Source organism: Musca autumnalis, unplaced genomic scaffold (genome assembly GCF_047663935.1).
Source record: "Musca autumnalis isolate F117 unplaced genomic scaffold, ASM4766393v1 scaffold_4, whole genome shotgun sequence".
Classification (NCBI taxonomy): Eukaryota; Metazoa; Arthropoda; class Insecta; order Diptera; family Muscidae; genus Musca; species Musca autumnalis.
This window is the reverse complement of record NW_027411977.1, coordinates 183899164-183919588: the sequence shown is the minus strand read 5'-3', so window position 1 is coordinate 183919588 and position 20425 is coordinate 183899164. Positions and strand designations below refer to the sequence as shown.

General features: G+C 33.8%; 1 protein-coding gene, 1 long non-coding RNA gene and 2 other non-coding genes across 4 annotated transcripts; 1 reads left to right on the top strand and 3 right to left on the bottom strand.

Annotated features, from left to right (window-relative positions):
• The first annotated feature begins 1632 nt into the window (after positions 1-1632).
• On the top strand, positions 1633-5394 carry LOC141401241 (uncharacterized). Its single transcript, XR_012412296.1, has 3 exons — positions 1633-1867; positions 1925-2081; positions 2201-5394. It is a non-coding gene; the product is annotated as an uncharacterized lncRNA (long non-coding RNA).
• A 1208-nt stretch (positions 5395-6602) lies between these two features.
• Positions 6603-9231, bottom strand: RpS4 (ribosomal protein S4). Its single transcript, XM_073981311.1, has 5 exons — positions 9112-9231; positions 8525-8783; positions 8346-8443; positions 7215-7386; positions 6603-6950 (listed from the first exon to the last, which is right to left on the bottom strand). The coding sequence occupies exons 1-5, from the start codon at positions 9112-9114 to the stop codon at positions 6700-6702; spliced, it is 783 nt and encodes a 260-aa protein (XP_073837412.1). The 5' UTR covers positions 9115-9231; the 3' UTR covers positions 6603-6699.
• Positions 7026-7176, bottom strand: LOC141404439 (small nucleolar RNA psi28S-3327). The gene has a single exon (XR_012413038.1). It is a non-coding gene; the product is annotated as a small nucleolar RNA psi28S-3327 (small nucleolar RNA).
• LOC141404438 (small nucleolar RNA psi28S-3327) lies at positions 7467-7612 on the bottom strand. The gene has a single exon (XR_012413037.1). It is a non-coding gene; the product is annotated as a small nucleolar RNA psi28S-3327 (small nucleolar RNA).
• Positions 9232-20425: the final 11194 nt, after the last annotated feature.

The window sequence follows — 20425 nt, the reverse complement described above, 5'->3', positions numbered from 1 at the left end:
CGAAAGAGAATTAATTAAATATCACTATAAATGAACTTCGCCCTAATAATTCGAACCTGGGTCTCCGAAAACTGAGTGTCAAGGTTTCCGGCGTCTTAGCGTTCTGAGCCACCTTCAACTTGTCAAAACTTTAGCAGACAACATGGTTTAATAAGAAAGGTTAGCTAAATCTTCCTGTCAATTTAATTTTTTTCTTTCGGCTGTTCCTAAAACGTCAACACAATATACACATTCTTTGTATGTGTGTGTGATGTTTGAATAATATGCCAAACAAATTTAAAAGCAATCGAATTCAATGGTTTTTAAAATAGTTTATAGAACATTTGTATGGAAGAAATTTGTCAGCTTTTCATTGAAACAAACATTTTATCATATCCACAACTTGGTTATGTGGTGAAACCTTGGCCATTCATTCATTTTTCGTGTTTTGTAAACAAAACCACTTGTTGCTTTTGTGTTTACTAAGTCGATGGTCAGACTAGCACGATTTCAACATGGCGACGTCAAGTTTATAGGCGAGGGGTATGAAGTAGTGAAACCCATGTACATGGTTTTCCGTGTTTGTTGTGTTGCCTCTTCTTGATATTCGTTGCAAGATTTTTTCTTCCATTTTCTTTCATTTTTATTTTCTCAAGCAAACGTTAACAACAAAACAAACATAAAAAGATTTAATAAAAACATTTAATTAATTAAATATTGAAAATTTAACTATTAATATTAATTTAATTATTAATGTTAATTATTTTATGTTGTTTTTTTTGGTTTATTTATGTCTTTTTTTGTTTTTATTGGTATGAGAAACACAACAAACGCGAATGGTAAAATAAAGAGGACATGCAAAAATTATAAATTTCACGTTAACGTGTGTGGACACTAACGAAACTTGAAAAGAAACTTTACCGAAATTGGTTTCAAGAAACCTTGCTAGTCTTACCATCGACTAATTTTGACGTTTTAGGAATTCAAGAAAAACAAGGGTTCTATAGATTTTTTCCATTTAAATCTACCTCTTTACTTACCCTGCGTTTACAAATGACAGGACAGTTGACTTCATGTATTGGTTGTCAAAATCCCAAAACTTGCCTTTGTGACGTAGGCGTCCAGACAACAGCAAAAACAGTTGTAAAATTATGAATGAAAATCATCGATTTCCTTTTGTTTTTCGTTCACACATTTTGTTTTTGTTCATGTTCTTTTATTTTGTCCCAATTTACATTAGGCGAGTTTACTTGCGGCAATTGTCAGTTTGTAGGTGAGAGAGGGTGCTGAGAGGCAAAGGGTTACCATATGCCTCACCTCTCTCTCCTACAAAATGACAATTGCCGCAAGTAAACTCGCCCAATGTAAATTGGGACTTTCAACACATTTCAATTATTATCTCAAACATTTTTACAAAAAATGTCAAAAATTTGTTAACCCGACTGTCTGTGAAAGAATGATGGACAGCTGGTAGCCAAACAACAAATGTATGTATGTGTTAGTAAATCAGAGTTGTATTTGAAGACAAACTGTATATTGTAAACGCTTATTTATACCATGGTAGACAATAATTGATGATCAAAAAACAAATCTTCTGATATAGAGGAGCAATTACTAATGACGTAGGAATAAAACTTACCATAGTATTTGTGAACATTGAAAAATGGGATTACCAAGCAGGACTATAGGAAAAGTTTGGAGTTTCAAATTAATGGGTCGATTCCGTATTGCGAGTCGTGTCGCGTTGCTAAATGCAATTTTTCGATTCCGTACGGCAATATTCGCCTGACGCCGTCAAATGTTGTCGCCGTAATGTTCATTGTCCGGCGACAACAAATTAGCTGTCGCCGTACATTTTTACTAACGAATAAAAACGAAAAATTGAAACGTAAGTAACATTTTCATTTATTTTAAGTGAATTTATTTAATATTATTTACTCAACAGCCAAGTTCGTTTGCTGGAGTTTCGTGGATTCAAGTCCTGTCGAGAGCTATTGCTTGATCTTGTGATTGGAGCTGTGAAAAGGAGATTATTTGTCTGCAGTGCAGTGATCGAGTTAATTACCCACCACACTTAGAAGCTACTTCTCAACCAGGTCTTCGTGAGTCGGTTTATATATGTTTGTTCATAAATTTTATGTTATTTCACATATCTGTGATATCGTTTTTTAAAGTACTTTGGTACTGTCTATTTTGTTCTTTTATTTGCTGTATGAATCAGCTGTCGAATAATTCTTGGATGACTGTTTGGATATTTGAATAATTGGAGCTGGCTTAAACGTCAAATGATTTTGGAGATCAATCGCTAGTATTTGCATTTAAAGTTGGCCGGACTACTCTTTGGACTATACTTATACATCTGGAATACAACCTTCATTTGGAATACAACCTGGCCATTGCATCATACGATCGCCAAGTGTTATTTGTTTGCCTTGTGTAAAGGCGCTCGAGAGTCCAAAAAAAAAATAAATAATATTATTTACGTTTTTTGGTGTTTCAGTAATTATAATGGTGAAAATTACTACAAGACAGCAATTCGAAATGGTGGTTAAAAAAATGGAAGCCCACCCAAACGTAGCTCGTGGTGTCAGACTTTTTGGCGAAACTAAAGTCACTTTTGATGATGTGTGGAAGGATGTTGCGGATCAATTAAATAGTTGTGGTCCACCAACCCGTACACCAGATGAATGGCACAGAGTGTGGACTCATTTTAAATTCAAACTTCCGGAAGACTAAAAGATCCACATTCTTAAGGAGCAAATCGTTTTTTCTCTTCTGTTAATTTGGAAACAATCCAAATTTTACGCAGTTTTTCCTCTATTTAAACCTAAAAAATTACAAATATTTTGATGAATGTTGGAAACCAAACATACTCACAATACTGATGACAATTCTAAAGGATTCCATTTATATATTAAGTGTCGCCTTATAGATGCTACGTAACTATATTTTCTTTACTATCATCAAAAAATAGCTCCACTGAGCTGATGATTTCAGAAAACTATAACTTTTATTTACAACTTGTTCTGATATTTTGTTCTAATTTCTTGAAATCAAAACAAAAAACGCTCCGCTACATATTTAAAAATAACGGTAATTTTATTAAAAATTTTGCATGAATAAAAAGTCGGAGGAATATTTAAAATCATTAAGAAAAATGTGCTAGATATGATTAGCTATTGCAATTTTTTCCCTAATTTTTGACAAAAATAGCTAATAGCAGTCCTTCTATAACAATATTCGAAGTCTAATATGAAAATAAATGTTGTCAGCGTTTGGAAATGCAAAGAAACGTAATCCGGGCTTACCAAAGGATTACACATGCAGGTAACTTGCAGACAGTTGTGTATACATATTATAGTCGAAACTTCATTTTTTTTCGAACTGACACTTGCATGTGTAAACGTTCGGTAAAAAATTGAAGTTACTTTCAAAGCACTTACATTGATTACTGACAAGGAAATTTTGTCGGCAGTGAGGTTGTTAGTTGGTGTGGCAGTGAATATGTGTGAGTGTATTGGTATTTTTCGAACTGCCACTTGCATGTGTAAACGGGGGGTTAGGTAAAGCAAACACATTTTTGGTTTTTACTTGGTAAAAATCGCAAGTTTCGTTTTATATTTGACATAAAATGTATTGAAGTTTTAGAATACGGTTTCGAAAATCATTTTATGCCGAAAACTTTGAGAAATTATGAAGAAAAATGAAACTGTACAAGTTGTCATACTGTCTGCGTACGACTGAAGTTCTACGTTTACTGTGAACGGGGGTTATGGCTGCCGAATTGCGAAAATAATGGTTTTTACTTCTTGAAAATTATATTTCTTTACCAAAGGATCCAAAATGAGTACTGTATGGTCAAGGACCATACCGGTCATAATTACTTTGGTCGAACCTGTTGTTTGTCAAATTTGTCATTTACTTTGGGCTAGCGGTTCGCAAATATACATATATATTTACATATTTATGCAACTGCTAGTCTATTCCCTTTGCTGCCTTCCAATAGCATTGGAAAACATAGTTATGCTTTAAAAGCGATCAAGGCAGCAAAGGGATTTCAGTTTCTCACCGGTATTACAAGCGCACGTTACTCTCACAGTGAACACAAGTTACAATAACACAATTTGTTACAACATAAAATATTGTTAAAGAACAGAAAGTGAACATAAACGAAACACAAGTACAAACTAGAAATTACACACAAGAAACAATCACATTTTGTTAAACACACAACATAAAAGTTGTTAACTATCTTTGTACATATAACACGTAATTGCATACAAAAAACAAAAATTACAAAGTTTAAAATATTTACTTAAAACATAATTAAAATCACAACACATTTTGTACAGAACAGTTAAAAGTGAAAACTAGCCTAAATTGCACATTACTTAAACCTATTTAAAACCTAAAACTATGTAAAACTTAAATCTACCTAAAATCTAAACCTACCTAAAGAATCTAAAACTACTTAAAATCTAATATTGCACGAAATATATTGCATTCCCCACCAAATTGTATAAAAAAGAACCTAGCCTGAATTAAATATATTGCACTAAAAATTTCACTAATTAAAACCTAATCTCAAAACAACACAAAATTGAATTGTACATACACATACAAACCACATTGAATTACAAATAAAACCACTCACTATACTTTGTACAAATATTAAAACGAAAAAACGAAAATCTTATCATTTGTTAGAAAAAAGGAAAATTAAAACATTAAAAAGGTTTGTAAAAAAACAAGTACAAAAATGTCAAAAGAATGAAGTAAATTGTCCAGGAATGAACGTGGGTTAACCTTTTGAAGAAATGCATTATTTCTGGGGAAATTTCCTTCCTTAAAATTTTGTTATTCCTCGTAATTTCCGATATTTCTTGATATAAAATGATTTTCGAAACCATATTCTAAAACTTCAATACATTTAATGTCAAATATAAAACGAGACTTGCGATTTTCACTAAGTAAATAGCAAAAATGTGTTTACTTTACTGAAGCCCGGATTAAGTTTCTTTGCATTTCCAAACGCTGACCACATTTATTTTCATATTAGACCTCGAATATTGTTACAGAAGGACTGCAATTAGCTATTTTCGTCCAAAATTCGGGAATAAATTACAATAGTTTATAATATCTAGCACATTTTTCATAAGTATTTCAAATATTCGTCCGACTTTTTATTCATGCAAACATTTTAATAAAATTACCGTCATTTTTACATATTTCTATATCAGAGGCATTCCAAAAGAAGAAAGGAACAAAAATTTGCGGTACTTTGCTTTAAAAATCCTTAAAAACTCAAAATATATATTGCTTATAGGTGTACGAATACGAACTTTGCCACCCACACAGGCGCCATCTATACCTAAATGACGGAATAAATTAAAAATTTGTTTTGATATTCTTAAACCTTTCTTTGTTATGGTAATTACTATCAATTATTTCATATTTGCACATAAAATATGGAATTAATAAGGATTTTATTCATTTTTTAGGGGTGTACGAATATGAACTTTGCATACTGTATACGCGTTTTACATTTAGCATGTTTTATAAAACATGCATCATTTAAGTTGTCAATTTCATACAGTATCTGTCAAATAAATGACGTAAACTCCCAAAACAACTGTTTTAAGAGCCAAATATTTTCGCCTGCATCGCTTTTCGTTTTTCAGAAAGTATTTCAATATTTTTGCAAAAACTTTTTATCTTCTTAAATTGTGAAAATATTTTCGTAACAAATCGCCTGTAGGCAGCATTTTTCGTTTAAAATAGGTTTGAAGGCAAATTTTGAATATACAGGCATGTCACAGAAACCAATTCCGATCGAAAGTGGAATTGATTCCGTATTTAGCTTCTTCAGAAACCGAAAAACGAAAAATTCTTTCGGAATGAAATTACGGAATTGAAACCATTCCGATCGGAATCTGTGACATGCCTGATAGTTCGATTTGAGATGGCCACTACTTATTTTGTACTTAAATTTCTTAAAAAATTTAAATCAATTATAAATTATTTTGTGAAATGAAAAATGCATATGAACTTAAAGTTAATTTTTAATTTTTTCTTATACATTTGAAACAAAAATTGTATTTAAATAAAAATCACTTAAATTTTAAAAACGGACATAGTTCAAAAAAAATTTGGGAGTTATGTCCGCAAACTTATTTTTTCAGTTTTATAAAGTATAATATCTAAAAACGCAAATAAATAAGCAAGGGTATACAAGAGTCTGACCTTAACGGCATGTAACCCTCAAAAATTATTTTTTTTTTCTCTAAAGTATATCTCAAACACCCAGAAACATTCGCCAAAACAATAAATGTACAAATTTTGCTGCTAATTTCATCAATTGTACGGTAATACACATATTTCCATGGGGTGTATGTAAACTTTTGTCCCCATAATTTTTTGGTTTTTGTAAAATTCACCGTTATTTGTATTATGGAATAAACCATTGTTGTATTAAATATTGTTTATTAGTGAAAAGAATTAAAACTGTATACTTGGGATTTCATAAAAATCATAACCTACCCTTAAACTGTACATCCTACTAATCTACTATAGAAAATCCCAGGTTTTGGAATTCTTATGCGAAGAATCAAAAGTCATTTAGATAATTTTTTGTTTTTTTTTAATGTATTTTTTCATTTTGTGTGTAAAACGTAAACTAAAAAAACATTCTCATGTGTTTTTTCACTTGTTAAAACTAGTTTACTTCTTGGCGGCCAAACGCTTGTCACGTTCTTCAGCAATGCTCAATTTAACACCCTTGCCCTTAGGCAAGCTGATGTAGGGCTTGTTACCCTTGCCAATGATGAAGACATTGGTCAAACGGGTAGCGAAAACATGGCCTTGAGTGTCCTTAATGTGCACAATATCGAAGGAACCAGGATGTCTTTCACGGTTGACAACGGTACCGACACGACCCAAATTTCTACCTCCGGTGATCATGCACAAGTTGCCTGAAAAGGAAGAAATGTGATCATTAGTTATATGTTTAATAGCTCAAAGGTGGAAAAACAAATGGTAGGAAATGCAAATGTAATTGAACGAAATGTTATGACCTTATCATGGGGTTAGGATAAAGCCATGACCGTGTTGCAAAAATTGCTATTGGCTTACTTTTGAACCATAATAATGTGGTTGTTAGTTTTGATCATTGAATATGGTCTTCGATTAAGCCAAAGAGGAAGGAATAAAATTTATTCATTTATTTTCAAACTTACCGGAATCGAATTTGATGTAATCGGTGATTTTGCCGGTGGCAATATCAACTTGAACGGTATCGTTGGCCTTGATCAAAGGATCGGGATAACGGATGGTGCGGCCGTCGTGTGTAACAAGGAATGGAACACCCTTGGCTCCCAATTGGGTCTTGCGGACCTTGCACAATTTGTACTAAAAAATAAAGGAAATTGAAACAAAAAAATTAGTAAATTTGTCTAAATATTGTTGAGGTTAATATTTAGTTAATTAATTTTTGTAATTGAACGTAAATGTTATCACAGTACCATAGAAAAAAGGGTAAAGCAATGACCGTCGTTACAAAAATTGCTTTAGGCCTAGTTTTGAACCACAATTAATTGGCTATTAAGTATTAACATGGTCTTCGATAAGCCATATTTGAATACTTTGATTTAATATTTGAAAATGTAATTGAACGTAGATGTTATTGCAGTATCATTTAAGAGACAAAGCAATGACCGTCGTTACAAAAATTGCTTTTGGGCTTTTTAATAAAAACCATCATCGTTGGTTAAAAATCCATAGATATGGTGTTGGAAAGCCTCAGTATAAAATTAGGTAAAAGTTTGAATGCTTTAAACAAGATAAATTAAATACAAGATTCTTAATTTTCATGTTTTAAAACCTGTGTTCGGCAGGAATTGCCTAGGGTTCCAAGTGAGAATATTACATGGGCTGAAAGTTGCAAATCTAAATCTAATACCTTCGAAAAAATGATAACAATTTTACTCGATCCCATTGTTTTAAATTAAACTTCTTCTAATTCAGGTATACTCTAATGAGAAATATGATCTGCAGTCGGAATGCGTTAATAATAAAATTAAAACCGTTTAAAAATTGTTTCCTTGGCAATGAATTAACTGCTGCCAACAAAACTGAAATTCTATACATTTCGTTTCAAAGGATTACCAAAATTCTAAACATGAAGCGATTGCATCAAATGGATATAGTGTACTCGAATCCCTTAATCGCCTGGACAACAATCTCAACCAAAATAAGTCTTGTAGACAGTCCTAAATCTCCGAATCTTGTTCGAACATCATTAAAACACTCCTTTCTATTTTGAAAGACAACTAAAGTTAGTTTAAAATTGTAAAAAATTAAATACTTACGGCAGCTTCTTCATTGGAGATGCGGTGAATGGTGAAACGACCCTTGATGTCATAGATCAAACGGAAGTTTTCGCCGGTCTTTTCAATGGAGATGACATCTGCAACAATGCAACGATAATAACAACAACAATACACATTATAAACAAATTCCTCCTCCTATAAGGTGTCATTGTACTTACCCATGAAACCAGCTGGGTAGGTTGGGTCGGTGCGTACCTTACCGTCAACCTTAATCAAACGCTGCATAACAATTTTGGTTACTTCAGCACCGTTCAAGGCATACTTTAGACGATTTCTCAAGAAGATCATCAAAGGCAATGATTCGCGCAATTTGTGGGGGCCAGTGGAGGGACGGGGAGCGAATACACCTCCCAATTTGTCCAACATCCAAGCCTTTGGGGCGGCTAAACGTTTCAAGTGCTTCTTAGGACCTCGCGCCTATAAAATAAAACACACAACATTTTATTAAACACACACGCACATTTTATTTTACAGGATCCAAATTATATTTCACTTCATAAAATACACTGCCATCTCTTCTTTATTGATTTTTTCTTTCAACTGTCATTTTTTTGTTTATATCAATTTTGCACACAAATTAACATGATTTTTCGTTGCTCTATCAACACTTATTTGTGGAAATATTTACATTTTTATTTTGCTCACAGTGACTTTGTATCACTCCTCTAATTTATTTTCACATTTTTGTCACTTTTCTGGGGATGGCAATGAATTTTTGAACACATATAATTTTGGTAGAACCTACCATCTTGTAAGATACGAAAAAAAGGAAAGGAAGACGGCCGGATGTCTCTTTATTTGACAGCTATTTTTGACATTTGTTTATATAATTATTGTTCAGTGGTCATAATGCTATCACAGGGTTGTATTTCTAATGTCATATCATAAGCGACATCTAGGTGACGTGTTTTATTTAAAAGAAAAAACTGAATTTTTTGAGAACTTTAAACATTTGTATTAATTTAATTACAAATTAAACATGTTTTTATTTTTAATGGGGTAGAGTCGGAGTCCAGTGGCTGGATTCTTGTTCTATGAAAATTTGAAATGAAAATATATTTTTTTATTTATTTATTTCATATAATGCAAAAGTTTTAATTTCAATTTAATTTCATTTAATTTAATTTAATTTCTTCACGTTTTACCACTTTTTACTCGTTAGCAGCTCACAACTTTTACTAATTTTTCCACTTTTAGCGTTTTTAAAAGTAAAGGAACAAAAAACAGTTGCGTATGTACTAAATGAAAAGCGGAGAAAGCAAACCAAGGCACATTTATAGAAGGTAGAAGTTACAATCAGCTGTATTTTTTATTTTTTTGTAAATTTGGTTTTCAACATGTACCCAGCAAAAAAAGTTTGGATGTAGTGGAATTCAGAGTTATGATTTCAATACATCCTTCGATGCAGTCCACACGGAGTTATGAAAATGCACTGCACTCGATACATTTTGGAAGCAATCGCTTAAAGATCCCTAGCCAAGCAAACCAATTTTTTGATCCCTACAGTCGCAGTATTTTTTTCTGAACACAAGAAAGAGTGTTAAAATTCTAAGAATTTGTTTTATAAAAAAATAAATAAATACAAACTATAGTCATGAACATTGCTGTAATTCACGAGACGCAAATTATTTTTGAAGTGGAGTTGGAGTTTTTTGCAGATCTGAACTGAAGTAGGAGGAAAAATGAAAAACCATTTGGATGGTGAAGCAATATCAATTTCGATGTCATAAAAAGCATAGTAGAGGAAGTAAACTTAGTTACGATCAAATTTAATGGAGAGTTTTTATAATTTGTGTTAATGTGATAAAGCTAATATTCTTGTTTTACACGAATAAGCAATCTATTTTATTTATTTTGGGATATTTGCAATGGTTTGCATTTTATAACATCTTTAGACTGCATTTAAATTCAATCCAAAACACTACATCAAAGGCTGTGATTTGGATCGAAAATGGAGTGCATCCTAGATGTGTGCTGTGGAAGCAAAATGGAGTGCATCCTAGCTGCGCGCTCTCTTGTAAAATTCATAGGTGAATTCATAGGAAAAGATGTACTCCAGCGGCAATTGTTCTAGTGATTTAACTGCATCCGCCGATGCAAACTTTTTGCTGGGTAATAATAGGGTTGTTGATTAGGATTAAATATCAAAAGTTTTGCGGAGGAGATACTAAAAGGAATGGATCGAAAGTGACCGTTTTGGAAGTGGATCTCCAGCCACAACATATGGTGCCATAGGGGGGTTTTACACTGTTCGAGCTGTTTGCTCAAGAAGTATGGACTTGCCCCTAACGTCTACCATCGTAATTAAGGCAGCGAATGCAAGTTGCTTCAACAAAAAAAGTGAGTCGATATCAGGCCTTAAAGTGAACTTATCCGAAATTTTGTGTGGGAGGTATCGATGGAGTGGACAAATATATTCCATATTTGAACCTGATCTATATCTGGTAGATATATTAGGATGTGTAAAGTATAGACCAATTCGGTCACCCCCCTTCAAGAGTTACCGTACGAACAATTTTTCTGAACATTTTTGAACTTTTGTGGGGGAGGTGCCTGAAGGAGTGGGCCGATATGGCTTATCTTCACACTTTAACTATGTTTGGACAAAATATTACTAAGGCCAAATTTTGGACCGAATTGGCAGATCCATTCGAGAGTTATCTTGCGCTCCAACCACCTCACACGGTGTCATAGGGGTTTTTTGCAACTTTCAGGCTATTTTCTCAAGAAATATGGACTTGCCCTTGATAAAACTTGTAGAGTCATATGAAGGGCAGTAACTACAAGTTGCTAAAACAAAAATCGAAGCGATTCGAGAGATGGCCTTAGCTGAACTTTTCCGAAATTTTGTGTGGGAGGTACCGGAAGGAGTGGACCAATTGAGTCCATATTGAAACCTTATCTAAGCCTGGTACACATTTCACGATGGGCAAAGTATGGACTAATTCGGTTACTTCCTTCAAGAGTTATCGTCTGCACAAATTTTCCGAACATTTTCGAACTTTTGTGGGGGAGGTACCGGAAGGGAGGTTTGAGTAAAATATTATGAAAGCCAAAATTTGAACCGAATCGACTCCAAATTGTTTGAAACACATTTCGCCCAAACATACTTGGGGTCTAAAACCATTATTTTGATGAGGCACATTTTGCCCGTATGAAAGTGTATATACCCTCGTTAGCATAAATGCTGAGGGTATAAAAATGACCTACGACAGTTCTGAATGCTTTATATTTTCAAATTTTTAGACGACCCAAATATTCAATATTAGGTCTGGTCGATAACTTTGCAAGTTAAAAGTTCTTCTTGGAAGCTCTTTCAGTTCTCTTTTATTGAACAAGTTTGTTATCGAAAAGCATTTTGTAAAAATTTGTGTAAATTTTTGAGTTATCGAACAGGCCTATTGTCTTTAATTTTCAACAATAATGTTGTATTTGTAAATTTGTTAGTTGTTGTAATTCATGCATCTACCTTATATAAATGTGCCTTGAAGTAAACTCACTTGCGTTTGAATCTAATGCTTGGTTTAGACTATACACTTATACGATTCATTTGTATATTGTATTAAAATGACAACTTAAATCGACTGGCTTTGCTAAATCAAGCATAGTTTAAACGTACTGTAAATGAGACATTTCATAATTTGTGTTAAGCCCTAAACACATCCAACGTTTCAACAAAGTTAGACGTCATTTCTGATAGAAGAATAAAAGGGCAAGAGCAACATAGAATTTTTCTTTATTCTTCTATCAGAAATGACGTCCAACTTTACTCAAACGTTGGATGTGTTTAGGGCTTTACTGTAAAGCCGAAAACACAACCAACGTATGGGTAAAGTTTTGCGTCGTTTTTTTGTAAGAGTCTTTTATACTTTTACCAGAAATTATGCAAAACTTTACTTAATCCGTAAACACATCCAACGTTTCGGTAAAGTTGGGCATCATTTCTGATAAAAGGGCAAAGGCAACACAGATCGAACTTTTTTTATTTTTATTTCAATTCATATTTGCCTAGTCTTTCGACCTTAAGCTGTATACTACATTATAATAGCGTTATTCACTCATGTTGGTAAAGTGGAATTGTAGATCTTGTACATCTTGTTATACCCTCAGCATTTATGCTAACGAGGGTATATACACTTTCATATGGGCAAAATGTGCCTCATCGAAATAATGGTTTTAGACCCCAAGTATGTTTGGACGAAATGTGTTTCAGACAATTTAGAGCCGGTTGAGCAATGTCCGTCCGTCTGTCTGCCTGGCTGGCTGGAGCGCACGATAACTCTCGAAGGGATGAACCGATTCGGTTCAAATTTTGGCTTTCGTAATATTTTGCCCAAACTTAGTTTAAGTTCGAAGAAAATTTGTGTGCATGATAACTCTTGAAAGGAGTAACCGATTTGGTCCGTACTTTGCACGTCGTGAAATTTGTACCAGACTTAGATATGGTTTCAATATGGACTTACCCCCTGTTTTTGTAAAAGTTTTTATTCTTCTCACACGAATTGTCAAAATTTGTAGATCGATTTACTCGCCTCAGCGCAAATGTAGAGCTCTGATTTTTAAAAGAGGAATTCTTAACTATATATGGAACGCGTCTACGAAAAATTAGGTCCGTATGTCATCTGGGAGCTGAGCTATGGATGCCTGAATTATTACGAATATAGACGAACGAACAAAAAATAGTTACAAAAACAGGGGGTTAATCGGTCCACTCCTTCGGGTACCTCCAACACAAAATTTCGGAAAAGTTCAGTTATGGCCATCTCTCGAATCGCTTTGATTTTTGTTTTAGCAACTTGTATTCACTGCCGCCCATACGACGGTACAAGTTTCATTAGCGGCAAGTCCATATTTCCTGAGAAAATAGCATGAAAGTTGCAAAAAATCCCCTATGACACCGTGTGAGGTGGTTGGAGCGCAAGATAACTCTAGAACAGATCTGCCGATTCGGTCCAACATTTAGCCTTAGTAATATTTTGTCCAATTTTCGAAGATAAGCCATATCGGTCCACGCCTTCAGGTACCTCCCCCACTAAAGTTCAAAAATGTTCGGAAAAATTGTTCGTACGGTAACTCTTGAAGGGAGTGACCGAATTGGTCCATACTTTACACATCCTAATATATCTACCAGATATAGATCAGGTTCAAATATGGACTATATTTGTCCACTCCGTCCGGTACCTCCCACACAAAATTTCGGATAAATTCACTTTAGGACCTGGTATCGAATCACTTTGAGTTTTGTTGAAGCAACTTGCATTCGCCTCCTCAATTACGATGGTAAAAGTTTTTTCAGGGGCAAGTCCATACTTCTTGAGCAAACAGCCCGAAGGGTGTAAAAACCCCTATGGTACCATATGTAGTGGCTGGAGATCCACTTCCGTAATGGTCAATGTCGATCCATTCCTTTTAGTATCTCCTCCGCAAAACTTTTGATCTTTAATCCTAATTAACATTTTTGTCGGTTCAAACGCCCAACATTTTTTAAAAACCCCTAAATGCATACGTTTTTTGGGAAAAAAGTTTTTTTAATATACACAGGCTGAGGGTATATCTCTGTCGGCAAAGCCGACTGATACTTTTTTACTTGTTAATATTGTAGATCTACAGCTGTTTACAACACCACAACAACAAAATACATGAAAGTTTAATTTACCACAGGGTTGTTAATTTACTCGACCTAAAAGTATTGTAAACATTCCATTGTACTTTTACAAGGGTGTAGAACAGCTGACTGTTGTGCCGTCATTTTGTTGTGAGATTTATTTTATGTTGGAGTTTTGTTTTTTGGTAGAAAATGGGAAAAATAAAAAGAATAGAAGAATGAAGGCCAAGAAGAAAGTGTAATAAAACTGAAACTAAAAGATGTTAAGATGTTTGGATTTGTTTACGATATTCACAAAAAAAGACATTCACACTTCGTTGTAAAAACCCTGGTATATATAGTACATTAAGTCCCAATTTACATTAGGCGAGTTTACTTGCGGCAATTGTCAGTTTGTAGGTGAGAGAGGGTGCTGAGAGGCAAAGGGTTACCATATGCCTCACCTCTCTCTCCTACAAAATGACAATTGCCGCAAGTAAACTCGCCCAATGTAAATTGGGACTAACAAGAGTTATAAATCTACCACCATTAGTGAATACCGCTAATATATATATATATATAACATATATAATATATATATATATATATATAACAAAATTAATATAAAATAAAGTAAATGTAGGGGTAGTAATTATAAAAAAAAAAAACGATATAAAATTTACAACATTTCGACTAATAGAGATTTAATGTACTCCAGGAAATGGATGGGATGTTCAACTACTCGTTTAACAAAAATATACAATGATATACATATTATAAACATAACTAATTGGTAAAAAACTATAATTTTTGACAATTTAAATTTAGCAAGAAAAAAGATTATGAAGAAAGGGCATTTTGTGCAAGCACGCGATGAATTTTTAACTACTACAATAAAAACTGTATTAACATATGAATTTGAATCCAGCCACCCAAAACGTGATGTACTTAAACAAATCAAGTAAATACATTTAAATAAAATGGTCTGTTCCAGTACTGCAAGAATCTGCTAATTTTCATGGTTTAATAAGAAAGGTTAGCCAAAGCTTTATGTCAATTTAAATTTTTTAATTCCAGTATTCCTAAAACTTCAAAAGAAAATACACAAAATGTGTATGTGTGTGTGGTGTTTGAATAATATGCCAAACAATTTTAAAAACAATCGAATTCAATGATTTTTAAAATTGTTTTTAGGCCATTTGAATGGAAAAAATTCGCCAGATTTGCATAAAAACAATCATTTTATCATATTCACAACTCGATTATGTGGAGAAAACTTAACACTTCATTCATTTTTATCGATTTTTATAAAATGCTCAAAAAATGCATTGTAAACAAACCCACTTGTTGCTTTTATTTTGAAGTTTTAGGAATTCAGGAAAAACAAGGGTTCTATAGATTTTTTCATTTAAATCTACCTCTTTACTTATACCATGCTAATTTTTACTATTTTTTTCGATAACATAAAGGAAAAAATGTTATCGTAGTAAAAAATAGTAGCTTCTTGCAGGTTCTGGAACAGAGCATATATTTCATAATGAAAGTGAAATTTTTGGACATAAGTGAACATAGGCAGAATAAAGGAGAAAAAAATAAAAACAAAAAATAAAAAATTAAAATGCTTATAAATTCGGTAATTAACAAATGTTTCTCGGTAAGTTAGCGACGAATAAAAAGTAGTCGCAAAGGTCTACCGATAGCAACAGTGATGTCAACTTTTATTTGAACTTTTAATTCATAATTTTGCGTTTTAATTTTAACGATTTTTGTTGATAACCAAAAAATGCGCTGGGCCTGTTTTTGAGGCAAAAATAAATAGAGGTGGACTTATGGGCTTTTTATATATTTTGAATGCTTTATATGCAAAAGTAAGATAAAACAAAGAATTACACAGTAAAATTTGGATATAGCGAACATCGTTTATAAGGAACTACGTTTATAGCGAACAAAGTTTTGTTTCCAAATATTTTTTCTGAATATTTGTACACACATTAAACTTCTAAAAATGACCACGATGATAAAAAACAAAAATGCTTACCCCGCGAGTTGAATATTTTACAATTTACAGGGCCGCGGATAGCGACGAATTTAAAAGTCCATTTAGACTACGCTGGATTTAGCAATTATCTAGTTTTATTTGACATATGTTGTATGAAAAAGACAACTTAAATCCCCTGGATTTGCTAAATCCAGCATAGTCTAAATCAGGCATAAGCATTGTTTCAAATATTTGTACATATAATACAGGCCTGCTCAAGGTGCGCACCTGAGCTGTCGGTGTGTGTCAATTTTCTCACACACACAATTTAAAAAGAGAGCTTTTGTTTTTGTTTTGAATATTTTCAAAATTAAAAATCAGTCTCTATTGAACATTCAATGAGGAAGGTTCTGTTTTCGAATTTGTCTATGAATTTATATGCGTACACTGAAAAAATGAATGAAGATACTGAATACGAATTTTTATTTGCCTAAAATTTTTACGGCAAATTAGAGTGTTTGGTTTGTCAACGCACTTTGGTTTGTCACGAACTTGATTTGCAACAAATTATAACATCAACAGTCACATTTGGTCAAAATAAAATAATTATTCTACTCTATATTTTGAAATATAAAATAAAAAAAAAACTGTTACGATATTTCTCACAGTATACAGAGAGACAAAGGAAAATTGAAATTTGTGTATTTCAAAACCAACACAATTACAAAATGTGTTTGTATGTGTCTGAGCAGGCCTGATATAATATAAAGTAAGTTTTAATAAGAATTTTACAGATGAACACGTTTATAACTAAAGCCGGATATAACGAAAAAATTTTCTTTTTCCTACCCCTTATACTTAGTTTACATTTGTAACTTTTTCGTGATTTCGCTGGCTTTTCGTGATTTCGCGCGAAATCCAGCAAAATTTTTCATGATTTGGCATACAAAAATGAAATCATCTCAATTCGTGATTTCAGCGAAATCAACATCGAAATCACAGTACTAATGATATACAACCCTGTGTTTGCCTAAAAAGTACCAAAAGTTGCAACACTTTTCAAGTCTTGTTTGTTTACATTTGTATTAGCTGTCAAACATAAAAACGAAGAAAAAAATAAATTTCACAAAAGAATCAAAAATAAAAAAATGGACAATGAATTAGAAAAAAAGTATGATTAATTTTGCCTCAGTATTTTATTTATATACATACATAAAAGCATATTATTTTCACAGAAAACGTTATAAACCCAAACGTAAACGTTGGTCAACGGCTGAGGAGGAAATCCTGTTGTCCTTATGGGATAAACATATGAATAAATTGCGAGGCAATAAAAAAAATTCGCACGTGTACGCCGTAATGGCCACGGAAATGGCTGCGGCAGGATGCTCATACTCTTCGTTGGAAATAAAAAACAAACTGCATAATTTAACAAGCAAGTACAGGTAAACCAATTTTTCTATGCTCTATTCCAACTGTTTCCTGTTGAATAGTGACCCATTACTTCAGTTACCGGGGTTGCGCCGTCCCAGCCAACTTAGATTTCTGATGATGTTGTTTGTGATTGTTGGTTCTATATTTGAGTAGAGTGTTAGACTTGGAGGGAAGCACATTCCTGTTAAACTATGTCGCTTCCTAGCTATCATCGGGCAGCAGCATAGGATATGCTCAATCGTCTCCGTTTCCTCCTCATCTTCACAGAGCCTGCAATAGTCCACGCCATCATCCTGTCATTTGCTGGTAAAATCTCCAATGTTGCAGTGCCCGGTAATGACACCTGTCAATGCCCTGATTTCAGATTTGCTCAAGTTTAAGAGTGAAGTTCAGATTTGCTCAAGTTTAAGAGTGAAGTTGTTCTCTTCATTTATAGAATCGGCCAAATAGCCCTTGACACATTGCACCTTGGTTCATTATGCCATAGTTCTTTGGTCCGTTCTTCAAAGAACGTTTCCACGCTCCGGAAAAAGTGACATATAGGTGGTTTGATGGAGTCAGTGGTTGCTAGACTTGTCGATTGTGATCCATGTCTCGCCAGTTCATCTGCCTTCTCGTTTCCCATAATGTCACAGTGTCCCGGCACCCAGCAAAGTCGAACAGCGGTTGTGACGTTCTCCAATGCAGTTATACAGTCAAGTACGGCAGCAGACTTGATATTAGAGGATTCGATGGCTTTAAGAGCTGCCTGACTATCAACGAAGATAGTCACCGGTTCAAAGATTCTGCTGCCCTTTGCACCTTGTCGATGTTGCCGGAGTTCGATTTGTGTCGAAGATGTAGTCCTAACTATGACGGTATTATCGTTCGAAATGATAATTGACCGGGTAATGACCGTGGACCGTAAAACATATACTCTGAAAATTTGTTCACATTCAATGGAGTGTCGCAAAAAATGTATGCCATTGGGGTCGTGACTTTAGCTGCTGCCTGTGGACATGTGAAACAGGATTTAAAACTGAACTGCATTATTCGCAAGCTTCGAGTTTTCACAAATGTTCAATAGCTGCATACTCGGCTTATGTCTCCCTTAGGGGCACCTCTCGGGTCGGGCTGAAATTTTTGGGACCCTGATCACAAAGATATATAGTCCATACTTTCCGTGATATGTATGTGTCTGTTTATGGGTATCATTTTCTTGTCCATAGGAGAAATTTCCAAAGGCCGTCTAATTAAAGGAATTTTTGTTTGCGTAGCCCACTTTTACACATATCGGTAGAAGAAAGGCTTAAATCCCCGCCGTAGTCCGGCCACTTAAAAAAATTTTTATTTGCGTAGCCCAATTTTTCACCTGTCCATAGAAGAAAGTGTTAAATAGATGGGGCACTTTCTCCTAGAACCACACGATAGTGTGATCTAGAGGTGCTTTCGTAACGTTGGAGTTCTCTTTCTAGATCACGAAAATCCCTTCTGAAATGCCTATCCACCATATAGTGATTACGATTCTTCAAACTTCGTTTAAGTTGGAAGATTGAATTCCACTTTTGTAATAGATCTCAAATAACAGTAACGTCGGATTTTTGATATTTTGTGAAAATGTGATGTGTATTAAATCTACATTTCATAGGTTAATATTTAGGAACAGTTTCACATGAAGGTCTGTTTCGCACGGAGTCAAATTTCGACGAAATGTTGTTGTGAATAAATGAAATTCCTGGAACCTTAATGGGAAATCCGTTGTTTAAACATCATTATATTTTATAGACGTCAGCAGTTGGGAAACCAATACACATTTTAGTCTGTTTCAGTACTGCAAGATTGTCAATGTGAACTCCTCTTTATGCTATCGAATAAAATAGTTAGATATAGGTATAGAAGTTTTTGGAACCGTCATGGCCCTATGGGCTAGGTAACTGTATTTTTTTTTTAATAAATTAAAATCTATACATATAAAAGAGCTTAGTGATGACTGAGTTACTGAGTGACTGACAGATCATCGCCCAGACGAAACCGCTGATGCTAGAAACCTGAAATTTTGAGGGTGTGTTGCTGTTGACGTGTAGGGGTGCGATAAGACCGGGTTTTTCCAAATTCGAACTAGAAGGGTACGAAAAGTACTAAAAGGTACTAAATATGGTACACTTTGTATTAGACGATCGGGAAGAGCTAGAATTCTTAAATTTTGCATGAGGGTCACTGATGGAAAGTTAGAAAGATGTACCAAAGGGTTTTTGGAAATTCGAAGTCTACGTGTACTAAAAGTTACCAAATTTAGTACCAATTGTATAATTTGATCGGGTATAGCTAAAATCTTGAAATTTGGTATGGAAAACAAGGTTAGAAAGTGTTGTTTAAAAACGGAAATGGTTTGGGGAATACACAAACGTACGAAAAGTACTAAATAGTACTAAATTTAGTACAATTTGTATTTGGGTGAACCGATAAAGCTGGAAACCTGAAATTTGGAATTCAGATTACTGTTGAAAACGAAATGAGGATCGTTTTAGAAAATCGTACTTATGTGTACGAAAAGTACTAAATTTGGTACAATTTGGATATGGGTGAACGGATAGAGCTGGAAAATTGAAATTTGGAATAAGGATTACTGTTGAAGTGTAGGATTGAGATATGGAGGTAGCTTTGCAAATTTGTACTTTGGTGTACGAAAAGTACTTAATTGTACTAAATTTGGATTTGGGTGAATGGATAGAGGTGGAATCCGGAAATTTCGAATTGAGATTACTGTTGAGGAGTAGGATTGAGTTATGGAGACATTTCTGGCAATTCGTGCTTATGGATACGAAAAGTACTAAATTTAGTACAATTTGGATTTGGGTGAACGGATAGATCTGCAAAACCTGACATTTGAAATTAAGATTACTGTTGGAGTGTAGGGTGGTTTTGGAAATTCGTACTTATGTGTACGAAAAGTACTAAATTGTACTTAATTTGGTACAATCTGCATTTGGAGCTGGAAACCTGAAATTTGGAATTAAAATTGTTATTGGAGTGTAGGATCGATATATGGAGGTAGTTTTTAGAAGTTCGTACTTATATGCACGA

Excerpts from the sequence above, each read along its gene's own strand:
- RpS4 (XM_073981311.1), bottom strand. Across the intron at positions 8,444-8,524 it reads CTACCCAGCTGGTTTCATGG|ATGTCATCTCCATTGAAAAG; the intron begins GTAAGTACAATG and ends GCATTGTTGCAG. Across the intron at positions 7,387-8,345 it reads TCTCCAATGAAGAAGCTGCC|TACAAATTGTGCAAGGTCCG; the intron begins GTAAGTATTTAA and ends TTTATTTTTTAG.